The 17,062-nt window shown below is 36.6% G+C and overlaps 1 protein-coding gene across 15 annotated transcripts in view; it reads left to right on the forward strand.

Annotated features, from left to right (window-relative positions):
- The window catches only part of ptprt (protein tyrosine phosphatase receptor type T), a 294,966-nt gene that overhangs the window by 163,427 nt on the left and 114,477 nt on the right, over window positions 1-17,062 (forward strand). For all 15 annotated transcript variants that reach the window (XM_044121953.1, XM_044121956.1, XM_044121954.1 and 12 more), the window contains exons 12-15: window positions 3,067-3,268; window positions 5,668-5,770; window positions 8,194-8,470; window positions 16,446-16,482. In XM_044121953.1, coding sequence (XP_043977888.1) covers window positions 3,067-3,268; window positions 5,668-5,770; window positions 8,194-8,470; window positions 16,446-16,482 — 619 coding nt within the window. The remainder of the gene's footprint in view (window positions 1-3,066; window positions 3,269-5,667; window positions 5,771-8,193; window positions 8,471-16,445; window positions 16,483-17,062) is intronic.

Below are 17,062 nucleotides of genomic sequence, written 5' to 3' on the forward strand. Positions count from 1 at the left end.
GTGGGTTCGATTCCCGGACCCAGGGACATTTACTGCATGCCTCCCCCCTCTCCTTCCCCCTTTCCTGTCAGCCTACTTTCAAATGAGGGATACTAGAGCCCACAAAAAAATAAAAAATATGAATTATTATTAAATGTATTTAAATGTTTATTATCACGTTCTATCTAGACTTTCCCTGGAGAAGAAACCATCAAAAGTGACCAGATATTGCTTTAGTCTGGAAATGCAACTTGTGGTTGTTGTTTCAGTTTTGATTTATTTGGTGGCAGAGACCCGAAGCTCTTTAAAGGTCTGCTTCTTTTCATTCAAATAAAAACTCACTTGAAACTTTCCACAAAATTCCCAGTATAGCCACACATTTTTGGAGTGTTTTCAATGATATGGACTGTAAAACACAAAGTCTTTCCAAGTATTTTTGGTCTAGTTTCTATTGCTAATATCGTAGTACTGTAGTCCTAAATAAAATGTTTTTCAATGCTTTTAAAACTATACATTTTATATGATAAAACTGAGCTATATTCAAGTTATTAAATACAAATATAAATATGTGTATTGATAATTTTTTTCTTTGTATTACTTCGTTCTGTCCGGTTCTCCTCTGTCTTCTCTCACTTCCATGCAAACAGTCACACGTTCACACATCACTGTTCCAGCCTGCAGGCTCGGCTGAAGTGAGGCAGCCAGCTGTCGGTGCTTTTCATTCGGCTCTGTTAATGGAGTGACAAGGGCCCGTCTGACGTCCCAGGGTGTGAAGTGCTGAGATGGTCCTGCTGCTGCCTCGCTCCACCAAACACCCACACACACATTTCCAGCCTCCCAGCTACCCGTTTCCTGCACAACATCCATCTACATCACCTGTTGCCACTTTTCATTTTGCTCTTTCAAGCTTTCAATGTAACTTTCAGTCAATTCCTGAACCTTCTGCAATGATTTCATCATCCTTTCATGAACTTTTTGTTGTCATCTTGTGTATTTAATTTATATTGTAAATGATGTAACTTGGGATTATGGAGTCTCTGCTCAGTCACTGTAATCTTCAGTAATCTTCATATTTTAATTTATTAGTATTTGGCCAAACCTTTCCCAGCGTGGTCCAGTTTCTGTTTATTTAATATAATGTATCAGGCACATGTTGAAGAAATATTTTCTGGGTGGCATTATGAACTAAATTGTAATAAAATTAAACTACAATCCAGTAGGTTTTTGAAGTTGCTATAATAGACATGAATATTGAACTTATTTTCATATGGATGGTAAAAATATTTCTAACCCAAGCTCATTTGCAGTGTCATTCAACTAAAAATGTACAAACTCTGCCATAATGATGGTGTCATTTTGTCATTTACTAGCTGGGATTGATACTTATATTTTCTGTCTTCAGTTCATTCAGATTTGACATCGGTTTGAACTCTTCTGTAGCAGTTCAGTTTTCTTTACTATTATTGTGCAGAAACTTCCTGTCACTTTTTTGATTTGGCATGTAAACAAAAGAGGAATCTGACGCCTCCATTTGGCGAAGAAAGAAGTTGCGCTCAGCTTCTTCTTTAGAGGTTTTTGTGTTGTTTCCTTCAGTAGTTCTTGGTGCAGCGCCCCCTCAGGCGAGGAGGGGAACAGGTGGTCAAAGGGTTTGGCTGGTTTGGCTGGTTTGACTGGTTTGTCTCAGTGCAGTGAAAAAGAGAACCACAGCAGCTGGAGATGGAACAAATGTTGCTGTTTTGATGAAAATACACTTACATATTTCTGATCCCAAGTGGGACCTCCACCCCAATTTTGGGAACTACTGTTCTAGATTTTACTAATTGGTTTCTCTATTTGTAATTGTCTATGTGTTGCTGCCTGTCTTGGCCAGGTCTCTCTTGAAAAGAGATTATATCTGGTTAGATTAAGGTTACACACATTAAAAAAATCTCAAACTTGGTAATGTTTTCTTTATATTTCAAAACAGGTACAGACATAAATAGGTAGAAACTTCTAGCTTTGTGTCATAAACATCCCATAATCAAAAGCATGAGAGTCATTTTAGATAAAAAGCTTCAAACACGAGGTTTAGTTCATTTGTTTAATGTCCGAAGTTTAATGTATTTTGCTCAGATTATTGGAGAATGTTTTTTATTGAAAGTATTTATTTAAGCTCATACTGTCCATCCTGCTGCCACCTTATTGCTCCCTTTATTTAGATCTGCAAGTCAGCCTGAGACACTCTTATTCTGACACATGCAGTTTGTTGAAATGTGTTGAAATGCTCTTTTACCCCCCAGTCAGTAGGTCTGGTGTTGACTGCCGTTCCTCTGGTGTTGCACATGCATGTTTGACCGTGTCCATGCGTGGAATCATTGATGTGTGGAAAGTCGCCAACAGCAGTGACATTGACAGTTCTTTTAAAAGTACAGCTGAAGCATTTCTGACGGTTTAGTCGACTGGGTCGATTTGTTCAATTGGCTTCATTGTCAGAGTGGAGATCATGTGGAGACGCACTGACCTGCTGAAAATAGCCAACACCACTTTAACTCCAAAATTGATCAGTGAGATGTTTAACAGCCAATTTAATACCTCAAGATTGATTTAGTGGGTTTGCTTTGACGTGACACGTAGAGGTGGCTGCACATTAAACAATGATGGCTGCTGATGGTTTTCAGCAGGGAATCAAACATGAAGAAAATCAATTATGTAACTTAGGTCCAGCTTTCATTTGACATTTTTCTTTTAAGAATAAAATACAAGTTGGTAAAAGTGAATTATTTTGTCAGAATCTGAAAAGAAATACTAATATTTTAATTCTAATTCTGGAGCTAACTTTCTAAAAATAACTAGGTAGAAATGAAGTTTGGTTAGAACAGAGATTTTAGAATCATCCCTGTTCTGAAGAGTTAATGTTTATCTATTCTATTTGACAAATAATTCATTAAAATATCTGATTTCCAGATAATTTGATGTGGGACATTGCATCTCTCCTTCAAAATGACCAAACTTTTTCAGCTTCCTAAGATGCTATCTTAGATCTAGTGTAAAAATAAAGAGAAAAGAACTGCAAACACAATAAAAAAAAGTTCCTGTTTCTGTCTTCAGATCACATACAAGGCCCTGAGCTCCCTGGATCCCAGTGCTGACCTGACGACCCAGAGGGGACGGGTGTTCAAGCTGAGGAACGAGACCCATCATCTGTTTGTCGGCCTTTACCCCGGAACCACCTACTTCTTCACCCTGAAAGCCTCCACCAACAAGGGCTTCGGTCCGCCTGTCACCACCCGCATAACCACAAAGATCGCAGGTAAACTTTTGTTTCTGTCTCTGTCTCCTTGGGGTTGATTTGTTTTTTTCTGTGCTTATCACTGCAGCCTAATTTTCCCAGCCAGTGTTGAGCCAACACATCAGCCTCTTTCTCTCTGAATGAGTCTGTCTCTGTTTTTGTTTGACTGACTGGCAGCTTTATGACATTTTCTCTCCATTTGTAATCCTGTTTATATCAACAGGCATCAGTCCATGTAAAATGTCAGTGGCGTCACTAAGAAGGAGACAAAAACAAACCAAACCGTAATACGACATTTCTACATAAGAATCACAGAACTTCTCCATTTTTCCTCACGCTGTTTGTAGAAGGTTGTCCTTTGTGATTTTAATGGGAGAGTGACTGATAACACCATAAAAACTCTTTTGTTTGTGAATCTCTTTGTCTTTTATATCTGACTCAGTCTTTCTCATTCTACTCAGTTTTAGATTTCCATTTGATTTCTTGTTTTTATTCCTTTTTCTTATTTCTGTATAATTTACTCTTTTCTTGTATTTAACCTTTCACTGTTGCTTCCTAAAAATAAAAACTTGAATGACATTTAGGACATGCTGCTGCTTTGTTGCTGCTTAGCAAGTATACGAAATTGACATAAATAAAAAAAGGTTTTAATTAATTTACTGTTTTTGTACAGAAACTATTTACTTCTGCAGATAACGAGTTAGTTACCTGTCATGTCCCAAGTGTGAGAAATGATTAAACAGTTGTGGGGGTTAACCCTAAACCACTAAACATAAACATTAGTTCTGCTATAGCTAAGGCACTACTGGCTGCTAACATTAGCAGAAGCTAATGCTAAAGCGCTAAACGTATTTGTGTTGATACCCGCCATGTGTCAATTACACAACATAGAAAATCCTCCTCAACAAGGTCTATTTATTTGTTGCACACCTGCTTGTGTGCTACTCGTGATTCTTTGGAACAGAACTTTACCTCGGGTTTCAGTTTTTCTATAGTTGTCGAGATTTGCTAACTCTATTGCTGATTTTGGCTCATTGGGATTGGTTCGGAAATCATGCAGGGCATCAGTAGCTTTTAAACTATTTTATGATGCATTCTGGGTAAAGAATAAACATAATTTGCTTCACCAAATGATGGGTACATGTCAAAAGGAAACACAAGTGTTTCAAAATAACAGCATGGATAGGAATGTATTTTGAACCCAGATGATGAATTTTAATCAACTGAAAGTTTACAGAAAGCCAGAGTAAATCTTCACTTTAGAATTTATTCCAAAAAATTAATTTAGGGGTAGGTAAATGTGTCAAATATTTTTAAAATTAGCAAAAATGCTAAAGTGCTAGACAAAAATTTTTTAGCTCTGCTATTAGCACATTAGCAGATTTTATAGTGATTAGAAATCCTGCAATGTTTTCACAGATATTCAGATGTAAAATTTGTGCACGAGAACATAAAAGGAGTCCTTACAGTAGTTAAATAATTCTTTCTAAAAACGTTCTAAATGTTTTTTTTATATTTTTTACTTGAAGCTGGACAAAAACTCTTAAATTTAGTTAATGTATTAAACTTTCCTGCCAATATTCAGTTCTTCTACAGATTAAGCTGAGTTCAGTCCCACGCCTCATCAGCTTGTTCCAAACATTGTCCTTTCTGTCAACACCCACAGGGGTTTTTAGCGTGACCTTTCCACTGAGCCTCCTTCCTTCAGTCATTCCTACTAATCTTAACAACATCTTGATATAAGTAGAAAAAAAAACATGTGCCATCCACACATAAAAGATATGTCTCCTTCCAAATGTCACGCCATCCTTAATCTTCATTATCTCATTCTGGTTCCAAAGAACAGCGAGATTTTAAATTAAAAGCTGCAGATAGATGAAGATGGATGGACAGATGAGAAAGAGGCAGAGGGGGGTGGATTTGTGTTAATGACCTCCGTGTCGTAACAATCCCAAGTGTTGCTGTTTCACTCAGACATTTTATGCTGCACCTTCAGTATAAGGTTGTGACAGATGTGAAAGTAAAACCAGGCTGCTCTATAAAGTCTCTCTCACAGTGAAACATTCATCTGACTTTTCATTGCATTTTCAGCACTGGATGAGCTTATTGTGATCACAATATGAAACTGGAACGCCATAACAAAGTAATCCAAAGTTTGAGACTATAACAGGGAGACGCATTAAACAGTTTTCTTCTTCCAAAATGTATGAAACCAATATGAAATGTTTGAGATTTCTTCAATCAGAACAGAAGAGGTTGGATGAATTGGTCCTGTCCTTACAGCTTTAGACTAATTGTGCTATTGCACAAATCTAGCTGTGTTTTAGAAATTTATTATACAAATTGAAATAATTTAGACTTGGTTTTGTCATTGTTCATGAACTAATTCTTGTTTCATTGTTTAAAATGTTTCATTTCAGCTCCCATGATGCCGGAGTATGAATCAGAAACGGCTCTGAATGAGACGGAGACGACCATCACCATCCTGCTGAAGCCTGCCCAGTCCAGAGGAGCACCAATCAGGTAAATGTCTGGAGATCTGCTTTTATTTCTCGGTTTCTTTCCTTCATCTTTGCACACCCTCTTTATTTTACAATCCACTTACCTTCTTACTCTTCTCTGCATTTTCTGCTCCAAGCTCTCTTTCCATTGTGCTCTACTTTCTTCTTCCTCACAGGCGTCTTTTACAGTCATTAAAGTATTGCACACATAGAAGTCCAATTTGTATGCAAAGGAACCCAGAGAAGGAGAAAAATGTTTTTAAAACCAAATTTGTCAGTGAAACACATTATCATTACTCACCTCTGGCCTTAAACCTTTTAGTTTCCACCATATGAAGGCATAATTCAGAGAACCTGACAGAATTCAAAATATGGCCGTTATTTCAAGTTTCAATTTTCAAGTTTTTCACCCACAACTTGTCTAAATAAATAAACCTTATTGTTAAAGTAAGACATTGATTCTTATGAATAATAAATGGGATCTTAATTTGGAAGCAATTAATTATTTGGAAAGTTGAATAGAAAAGAAATATCCTATATTGCTCCTCAGTGTGCAAATCCAGGTGAATTAACAACAAAGTGATGGAGAAAAAGGTAAAAATGAAAAAAAAAAAGACATGCTGCAAGTATTGTCAGGTTGGGGAGTCGAACCCACGACAGCGACTCAATGCCTCCAAACGTGTGTCACGCTTTCCCCTACACCACCGCGGCTCACACCGACGGATTAATGTTTAATGTTATTGTTTATTGCCCAAATAAACAAAATTGTATTTTTCTAAAATGATTGAAGCAAATGATATTTGGAAACTTCACTAACTGTCCATGAATTTTAATAGAGTGGACCTCTGAGATTAATACAGATACTTAAGACTTATAAAAAACATCAATAAGTTCATATTTTAAAATACTTTTATATACTATACTTGCTTGATTAGCAAGACATGGCAAATCACTTTTAAAGTAGCATTTCATCTGAGTTAAGTTTCTTTAGAACATTTTTTTAAATTATGAATAGGTAACTTTTGAATAATCTAAAGTTACTTTCCTACAAAAGAGAAATCTGCAACTATAAAGTAATATGAAAATTTCTCTCTCTCTTTCATTCCTCTCTCTGAGTGAATTAACTACCTGCTTCCTCTTCTGTCCTTCTTCATATTTTGTGCAGCCTCTAAAAGGCTTTAATTTGAAATGGATATTCAGCCAGAACGGTAAAAAGGGTACAGAACGTGACATCAGGAGAGACTCATCTTTGGTCATCAGCAATTATTTTTATGAAAGCTGCCAAACGGGAGCTGGGGATAATTGGCCGCGGCCCCCTTCACAGGAACATACATTTCCCTAATTGTGTATAATTGTGAAGTGAGTTCTTGGCGTGGAGGATGGAGGTAATTGCAGAGGGCCACTGCATTTGTCCTGACCGCTGAAGGAGCCCCTCAACCATTCATGGAGCCTTTCAGAGCACAATGGAAACACACACACACACACACACACACACACACACACACACACACACACACACACACACACACACACACACACACACACACACACAGACCGAAGCACATTTAAGAGTAGAAACATCACTGCAACTGTTCAGATACACACAAGCACACCTGGTGAAGCACATACAAGTACACGCTCACCTGTTCACACATCCATTACTGTTCATTAGCTGACCAAACCTGCTTTCCATCCATAACTTTCTCAATCTCTAAAAAGCTTGTTAGACCTAATTTTTTATTTGAAAAAAAGTGAGCTTCAAAAACAATGAATATCTATATTAACATCCAGAAACCACTTTCTGCGTTCTTGTCGGTTGTGCAGGAGGCCCCACTTCTGCTTTTCTAAGATGCATAGGTATACAATTGTGCATCTGTTTGAGATTATTTTTGTCTACGAATGTAAATGTTGAGCAGCTTATTTGGATTTAAAGTGACAGAGGCCCTTAAACAGCTTATTCTGAAAGGAGTTCAAAATAGGAAGAACTGACCAGACCTGAATCTCATTGTCTAAGAATGATTTCACACAAAAAACATGTAATGAACATATGTGTATCACCCAGAGTTATATTCTAATCATAACAGGGGACCTTTAAGGTCAAATACCAAAACACATCCCTCTCAAAATACAAACCTCCCAAAAATTTAAGAAAAGGCCAAGTTAAACAAAATCAGTTGAAAGACCTTCTAGAAGATTTTAATAACTGAGTTAGTACCTCTATTTACCGAATGACAAAATAACTGCTTAGAGATGAAAATATGAAGAAATTCAGACGACATGAGTAGTTTTGTACATTACTGATGCGTTACCCTTAGAAAAAAATCACATGAAAGTCACATGTGGATCACATGTGACTTTCATGGGATTTTTAGTAATGATTTGCTGATTGATTTGTTGAAACATTTGTAGAAGAGTACCTACAACCTTTTCTTTACTTTTTTCCAGCTCCTACCAGCTTGTTGTGAAGGAAGAGAGGAAGTCTAAAAGTCGGCGTGCCGCCTCTGAAGCTCCAGAGTGCTTTTCTGCCCCGTTCAGCTTCCGCAACGCCTCCATCCTCAACTCTGCGTACTACATGGCTGCTGATCTTCCACCATCCAGTCTGACGGTGGTTCAGCCATTCACAGTGGGAGACAACAAGAGCTACGGCGGCTTCTGGAACCCTCCGCTGTCACCGGCCAAGAGCTACAGCATCTACTTCCAGGCTATGAGCAGAGCCAATGGGGTGAGTCTGGACTTGTTGGATTCATTAGTAAGCTGAGAATTGAGGCCCTATTTTTCCTTGCAAGATCTAAAACAATTTTGACATTTAATTCAGACCAAAACATAAAAATGTGGAGAACTTGAGTTCAGCGAGTTCACATAAGCAGATTAGTACTTCTGCTGATCTGCTTATGTGCTAACAGCAGGACTAATTTTTTTGTAGTTTTTTGCTGCAAACTTTGAAAACATTTAGCATAATTAGCTTCCTCTAAATTTACTTTTCCATATTATTTGTAAAGCGCTAATTTACCATGTTTTGAAAAATTTCAGTTGAATAAAATTTACCATCTGTGTTGAAGTTTTGGTTATTGACGATTATATTCATTCTCCTATTTTGAAATTCAGTTTCCTGATGTTCTCCACCCATGATGCAGTTCAGAAATGTTTATTCTGTACCCAGAATGCAACACTGTATAACTGCTGTGCTGTATAACTGCAGCTTGTAGTTCTTCAGTAAACAGTTTGAAATGTATAGATGTTCTACCTGCTTTCTGACGGAAGCCCTGTTGGGTCAATTAGGCAAAATTAGCAACACTACACTGTAAAACTGGAAACAGTAAAATAACTTCCATAATTACTCTTTTTCTTTAGTCTTTTATGAATAAGAAACAAAATGCGAAATCATTCAGTTTCAAATCAGTTGGGAATACTCATACAGTGCTGATTTGCAGCAAAATTTAGTCTCAAAGCACTTTTCAAAAAACATCCAATTTGTACACACACTGTTTGATGATGTAATATTTCTTAAATTTAATGTTAATATGTCCAAAGAATTTTAATTATTCCCCAACTGAAAATGTCAACTGCCAGAAAGAATTTGCTTTAAATGGTATTTTATAGTTTTACATAGTAGCACTTTCTACAACATCATTAAATGTCTTTTGGTTTTAAAAAAACAACTTTCTATGCAGTTTCAAGGCTTTAAAAGCCTCATTAAAAGTTGTCATATTATTAGTTTTTTAGGAGTGTCTTTGCCACACCCAAATGAGGTTATAGATGACAAATATAATTAGAAAATAATTATACTTCTCTAAAACATTGTTTTAAGGGAAAAACTGAAGTTTTTCTTGTGCTGCCCCTTTTATAATCCATTAATTTCACCATCTACTGATACTAACTCCCCCACCTGTCTCCTCCTCAGAAGTATTTCAAGGCTCTAACTTGGCTTTTTGAATTTCCATCATAATTTAAACCCCTGTGAGAACCGTTTTAATTTTCCACCACCGTAACCACGGTAACTCGCTGCGCGGAGAGCAATGCCCGGTGAGTTGGCCAGCGCTGTGGTGCAATATCCTCCTTCAGACGGCAGAGTTCCCACAATGCACTCATACGGAGACGGACAATGTGGGAGAGAGTGTGTTGGTTCCCGCTTGACTGAGCCACTGTGAGCGGATGCATTTAGGCGCTGAGTGCTTCTGCTCGTGTTCAGACCTTAAATCCGGTCACTTTGGGGTTCCATATTTGATTGGATCGCAGTCAATCCAATCAGCGTTAGATTTGTCTGGATCATGGAGTGGAAAATTGTGGGTGTGCTGGGAGGGTGGTAGTGGAAAAAGTAAATAGAAATATAAGTGGACCTGTTCAGCCACCATAACCCAGATGATTTGATGGGGAAGTCAGGCTTAGGAAATGGGAGCCCAGTTGGATTATTCATGACTCTATTTATGTATTCTGGCCATGTTCTCATTCCGAGATTGAAACTGTTGCTGTTATTTTCCTGAACTCAGACATACAACTCTGACCAGGTTTTATTTTCCGTTTCCCAGCCGCTGGGCGCGATGATGAGTGTGTTTAAATTCTTTAGCCTAAAGCTGTAGTCTCTTCATTATAGCTGCAGGAAGAGGTGAGAGGTGATATTTGTCAATCAAGGATTTAACTTATCCGCTCCCCTCACAAAGTGCATTTATTTTATTTCTTGTTCTGTCAGTCACATCCGCAGGAGTCTGTGTCACTTTTCCCTACAGCTGCAGATGTTTTCTTATTTTCCTCATTTGCATCGAACAAGACGATGTTGGTGTGTCAGAGTTTGATCCTATGGATGAAAGTGCTTCTCATTCCCTGCCAGTCTCAGATAATCCCGTTATTTTATTTTTCCCCTCCTCCAACATCCATCTGTTCATCATAACAAGTGCCACACCTTCCTCTGTCTTTCATTTTTTTGTCACCACCTCTCAGGAGAACATTTAGGAAGAATTGTTCCCTCAATCCACCCACTCTCAAACTCTACAGCGCTGCTGCTTCTGACAGAAAAACATCGTTATGATTTGTCATGTGTAATATTTTACCATTCTCCACCTACAAACCAGTAAAATGTTTGCCTCTTTTCTCATTTATTTCTTCATCCTCTTCTTTATCCACTCCTTTTTTCTGTATTCTTTGCGGTTGTATATTTTTTCTTTTGTTTCAGTGCTTTAAATCCCTCCTGGACTGCACCTTTTTCTTATTCCTCCCACGAATGTCCTCCCACTTTGTTTTTATTTTCCATTTTTTTCTCTTGTCATCACCTTCGCTCACATTGTGTTCCCTTTCAGTTCTGTCCTGCTAATAATATTCCCCTTTTATGTTGTCACCATGTTGAATCAAACATCCTTTTTATTGGCACCAGAGATAATCCTGCAAAAACTTGATTTTACATAATTTAGGCAACAATGAGTTTAATTCCGGGAATTTGTTCAGGTTCGTCTAAATTTAACATTTAAATACCTTCCAATAAAAATGACTTAAATTCAAAACTGAAAACCGCTGAAATGTCAGTTAAATAGTTTAAACATTTTTGGTTTTGGTTTAAATTTTAATTTAGATGTTACAATACAGTTTGTGATTTCAACTATAACTCAAAGTGGGGGGAAAGCCCACACAACAAATAAAGTTTAAGATTCAAGTTATATTCCATAAAAATAGCTAATTGTAACATTTTTCTAACTCTATACAAGTCAAAGTTTATAACTATACTGAAAGTTAACACCAGCTGAAATACAGTCACATGAGCTTGTTTACATTCAAAATGTAGTTTGCTAATATTTACGTATCTCTTATCTTATCTAAAACTAGTTTATATCAATTACTTAATTGTGAATTTTTACATTAGAATCAAAAATTAAAAATTATTTCTACATTTCATAATACATGTTCAGTCAAATGTCAGACAAGTAAACAAAATCTTTAGTTAAAAGAAACATAAAGAAGGTTAGATTTCATTCAAAAACTTGTAAATCTGTTCCTGTATTTGAACTCAGAATATTTTCTTTATCGGGATTTAATGGAAAAAGTGGGACTCTAACCCATAATATATTGTACCAGATCTGAAATTTTTGGATTTAAATGGTCGGTAGGTTGGTGTTTTTACAAGAAAAAATACAAATACTGTCATCCGGATGCCAGTCTCTCATCTGAACAAATAAAACAACCTACCAACGGCAGTCTCCATGTCTTGCAGTGTCATGCAATGTCCCACAAACACACAGGAATGGTTTGCCTCGGGCTGTAAGGAAGACAAGTGGAAGGATTTGGGACTCTGGGATGAGGAGAGATGTGGTGGGAGGGGGTGAAACTATAACAAGTGAAGAGAGTTTATCACTTGAGGCAATAATAGAAGCAAGTCAGGGTTAAAGGAAATAACTGCAGAGGGGAAAGTGCAGGTGGAAAAATATAGCGAGGCTGTCTTGTAAACTGAAAAGCAAAACTCTTTCACAAAATGTATATTTCTGCTTAAACATAATCTGAGACAGAGGTTGAAACGTGCGTCTTTGGTGCTTTTTATTCTTCCCTCCCAGGCTGAGCAGCTCCCCGTTGCACTGATGCAACCTTTAAACCTAAAACTTCAGTCTCTTTCTAAGGTTGACTTTCCTCAGAGCAAAATGTGGAGTGTTTAACTTTACCTTTTCCAGGAGACTCTGTTGCCTCATTTATTGTTTATAGATTATTCAGTCTAAACCACTCAGACACACATAATAATAATAATAATAATAATAATAATAATAATAATAATAATAATAATAATAATAATAATAATAATAATAATAATAATAATAATAATAATAATAATAATAATAATAATAATAATAATAATAATAATAATAGTTGTTAGTCAATCAGCCTTTCAAAGAAATTCAAAACAAAGGCAAATAAAAATAACTCATAAGCCATTCAGCTTATACATGTTTGTCAAAAATATACCAATTCCACTCTTCCTACATTTAGTATGAGAAATATTATTACAGAATCAACAATTAAATGATGTGCAATCAGGTCAGAGGAAAAAAAAGAAATGAGAAACAAAGATAATAAAATAAGTAAATTCCCTTACAAAGGTTTCAGATATTATAGTTTTCAATTATTCTGTTTTAATTCCCTGAAAGGAAGAAATAAAATGGTAAAATATAAACCTTAGTGATTTATTTTAAACTACAGAGAATAAGTCACATTACTGTAATTTGTAAATTCAAGCAATGTTTTCAAGTGAGCTTGATAAATTCACAGTAAAAGTACAACGTAAAAAATGATAAAGTTAGAACCAAAGTAACATTTTAACTGGTGCATTCACATCAGCCCTATTCAGTTCGCTTTAATCGAACTCCAGACTGTTTGTCTAAAAAACTCGGTTCGTTTGTTGAGGTTTGAACACGTAAACAAACTCTGTTGACAAAAAGTCCGTCTTCGGCTGGTGCGGTTCTCATGCGTTGATGAAGGCCAAGCAGACCGGAGACCACTCAAAGCAGTAAATGAACAACAGAGCAGGGCATTCTGGGTAAATACAACCAAAACCAACAGTGGGAGAAAGAGAAGAAAATCTGACATTATGCCGTTTCTTATTCAGTCTCCATGATCAGTGATGATTTGTTTTGGTGAAAGTTGTTACTTGAAAATCCAATCTTTATTTTCAGGGTAAAGTATTTACTGTTAAACAATTTAAAAACTCACTGTGATGTTGGTTTATTGTGTGTGAACTTAGATTTTTGGGCTTGTTTAAGGCAAAGGCCTTTAGTTTATATAGATCAGTTTAAAATTTATATAAAGGATGTGCAATCCCAAAAACATTATAGGCCTAGGGCACCGAAACAGTTCACAAAATATTTTGCATATGATTTTTATATTGTGTGACTGTTTTCAGTGTGAAGTGGAAGTGAAAAAGTCCTAAAAACCTAACCACGCTAGCAACAGCCACTTACGTTCCAAAAGAACAACTTAATGTTGTAAAAATCCACAGTTACCTGCCACCAAGTTACAAATGTGGTTAGAAACAAAGTGTGCACAAAATAACACCACATATGAATAAGATTACTCCAGTGGGTTTGTGCACTACACAGTTCACAGGATGGTCATAGTTGTACTTCATAAAAATAAAATAAAATTAAAATTCATGGAAACGTGAAGCTTTTTTTTTTTTTTGCCACTTGTGCACAATCAGTAAATCTCAAACCAGTCCAAAGCATCGGCTAAATGGACGAAAGACAGGAAGTGAATTTCAGAGGTAGATGAAGAGGTATTTGGAGGGAAAAACTGCTGCAAAGTTGGAATTGTTGAAGAGGAAGGATTGCGGAGGAGGAAGAGGACAAAGAAATTGGGCAAGAAATGGCAGAAAACAAAAGAGAACTGTGACATGCATGGAGAAACATGCTCCTCCTCGCCGCGAAGAAGCCAGCCAGACACCTTCCTTGACAAGTAAAAAGCCTCAGGGGTTGGCCAGGCTACTCCGACAATCAATGTCACTCACCCCCGCCACACACACACACAGTTACACAGGGGCACACACACACACACACACACACACACACACACTAAACAAGCTTCAGAGTGCCAGTTTTGGAGTTTCCAGAAGAGAGATTTTACCTTCTGACAGTCGCTGTCAATCAAGATGCACTCAGACTCCAAAATCTCTAAATGCACTTTTATTCTTTGTCTGTTGACAGCAGAGGAACATTTTCTTTGTAGTTCTTAGAGGCTTTTGCTCACATTCAAGCAGTGTACATTGCTGTAAAAAACAAAAACAAAACCCTGATAATTGTGTGGACTTTTCATAAATTTTAATGAACTTGAATGAGTTTTTCAAATTTTTCATCTAAAAATTGATTTTAATTAAATCCTTTGTTGCGAACCAATGAAAGGAAAATGAAGACGGTTACATTCCTGACTTTGTTTGCCTGAAGTCTCCATCAGTGGATCTCTGAGCTCCAACTGGATAAATCCTCATGCCAGTCAGGCAGAAGTTAAAACTGAAATAAACAATATGAGGAAGATGGAAATATTGAGCTGCATCTCCGAAACAAATTTAGTGTTATGCTTGAAAAAGTCCCTTCATCCTGAAACATGCACTATGCCTTTTGTCTCTAATAGCAGTTCAATATATAGCTAATACTAGTAAATATTTCTTGGCGACCAAAACAGCAAATAATATCGGATGTTTCCGGCCCAAATTTTCACATCAGTGTTTCCTCACAAAACAGCAGAATGTCCAAAGTAATGGAGACTTGAGCTGATCCTTTTCTCTTTACGGCCATTAATAGGAAAATAAAATTGCTTTTGAAGCACACAATTTTTAAAAAAAACAAATTTAGCTATGTACATAATGTCTGTATATAATCTGCTGAGAAAAGGAAAAATAGTCTTGAAGTATTCATTGCTAAAATTCTCATTTAATTTGATCTAAATTAAAAGATACAATTTTAACCAATTTTAAAAACTTAAATTTACTAAAACATAGGTCATATTCTAAATTATCTCAGCCGTTAAATTACAATTAAGTTGATAAAGAAATTTGATGCATTTTCTTTGAATGTAGATAAAATAATATTCTAGTTCTAGAAATGTTGCTTCTGTTAATTAAAATGACATTAACCTGCATAATGTTTCTCTACCCAACTACACATCATCTCACATTGAAGTCTGATTATTTTGACTTAACTAATCAATTTAATGGCCAAATAAAACATGTAAAAACTGAACATCTGAAGGATCTTCCACTTTCTGTCTCTCTTCCCTTTTTTTATGCAGAACTGTCAAAAGATAAAAGTTTCACAAAAACCAGAAGCTAATCCTGCCATGCAGGCATTTTTCAACATGATGCATGTTTAGGCTTCAAATTTGAAAGATTTTCATTTGATTTGCAAAAACAGATATAAGGCATGCTGTGCATGTGTGTGGAACAGCCTTACTGTGTGGCAGGCCTGCAGCAGGTGGAATAAAGGAAGAGCAGATTGATCTGAACTAAAACAGAAATAAGGCTGATCTAAATATAATAGGCAAAACTAAAACAAACAACAAAAAACATGTTGGATTCAACTCCAGAGGGAAACCATTTGACAAAATGTTTCTCTGCAAGAATCCCATAGTTGTTATGAAATGGTTTAAAGATGTTCTGTCCCAAAAAGAATACCAAGTCACCAGAATTGGAGTTTCAGTAAAAGAATAAAACATTTTACAGCTGAGTACAATTCCTACAAATAGTCTGGTCTCTGAAACGTTTGGCAGTGCAGCATTTAAAGTTAAGAATATTCAATAGTTAAAATACTGAAACCCACAAAGCTTTTCCAGAGCTTTTCTGTATATTCCCAGATTAGTTGACATGAAGGTCCATAGTTAATTTGCAACATACATGAATGAACTCTGAGAGCAAACTGGAATATTCGAACCACATTGGACTGTTGTATGTTAAAGAAACAGCAGTGGTGTGAAGGAAGAGCCTTGAGTTAAGGAGCCTAACCCTAACCCTAACCCTAACCTCCTTGTTCTGTAGTAGAACAAGAGTGAGTATTTGTGACGCATAATTCTGAGAAACGGGCCATTAAAAGGCACAAAGTAGATGAATGGAAAGTTTACTTAGCATCTAAAAATACAAAAATTACCTTGTTGGAAACTTCAGTGTGTTAATTTCTCGACTTAATGGAATATTTGAGTTTTTCTGTGATCTCAACTTGTGTGTTTTTTTTTTTTCTCCACAGGAAACCAAAATCAACTGCGTCCGTCTGGCTCGCAAAGGTATGAGCACCCTTCCATTGATACATAGCAACATTAAAGCATCATTTTTGTTATTCCAGTGATTGTGTTGTAGTTTTGTTGTCATGTCAACCTGTAGGAGTTAGTTAGAAGAGACAAACACTCGAAAAAGGCCAACTATTCACAACCATGTGAACCTGCATGCTTTTCTTCCGCAGCATCTCTGTCCATCTCTTCTGCTCCAATATTTCTCCCACTCTGCTCCTTTTCCTGTATCCGGCTCTCCTTCTGTCATCTCATGCCACATCCGTGTTGTTCACCAGTGTTTAAAGATCAGAGTGGTAGTAGACAGTTCGATCAGCTTCATTAGGCCCGGTGAACGGATGCTAAAGCGTTTCTGATTCCACCTCATTCTGCCTGCCTCTCTCCGTGTCTCAAATCTTTATTTGCTGTTCATCTTTTGCAGATACACCCATTTGTGTGCTGGGCAGTGTGCTTTGGAAGCTTTTCAGCTTGCTATTGATTTTTCTTACCTTCGGTTTTTTTTTATTCCATTTTTCATCTGCATCAAGCATTGATTTGATTTTTCCACATTTTCAATCTCCGTTTCTGTCTCATCCAC

Source organism: Gambusia affinis, linkage group LG07 (assembly GCF_019740435.1).
Source record: "Gambusia affinis linkage group LG07, SWU_Gaff_1.0, whole genome shotgun sequence".
Taxonomy (NCBI): domain Eukaryota; kingdom Metazoa; phylum Chordata; class Actinopteri; order Cyprinodontiformes; family Poeciliidae; genus Gambusia; species Gambusia affinis.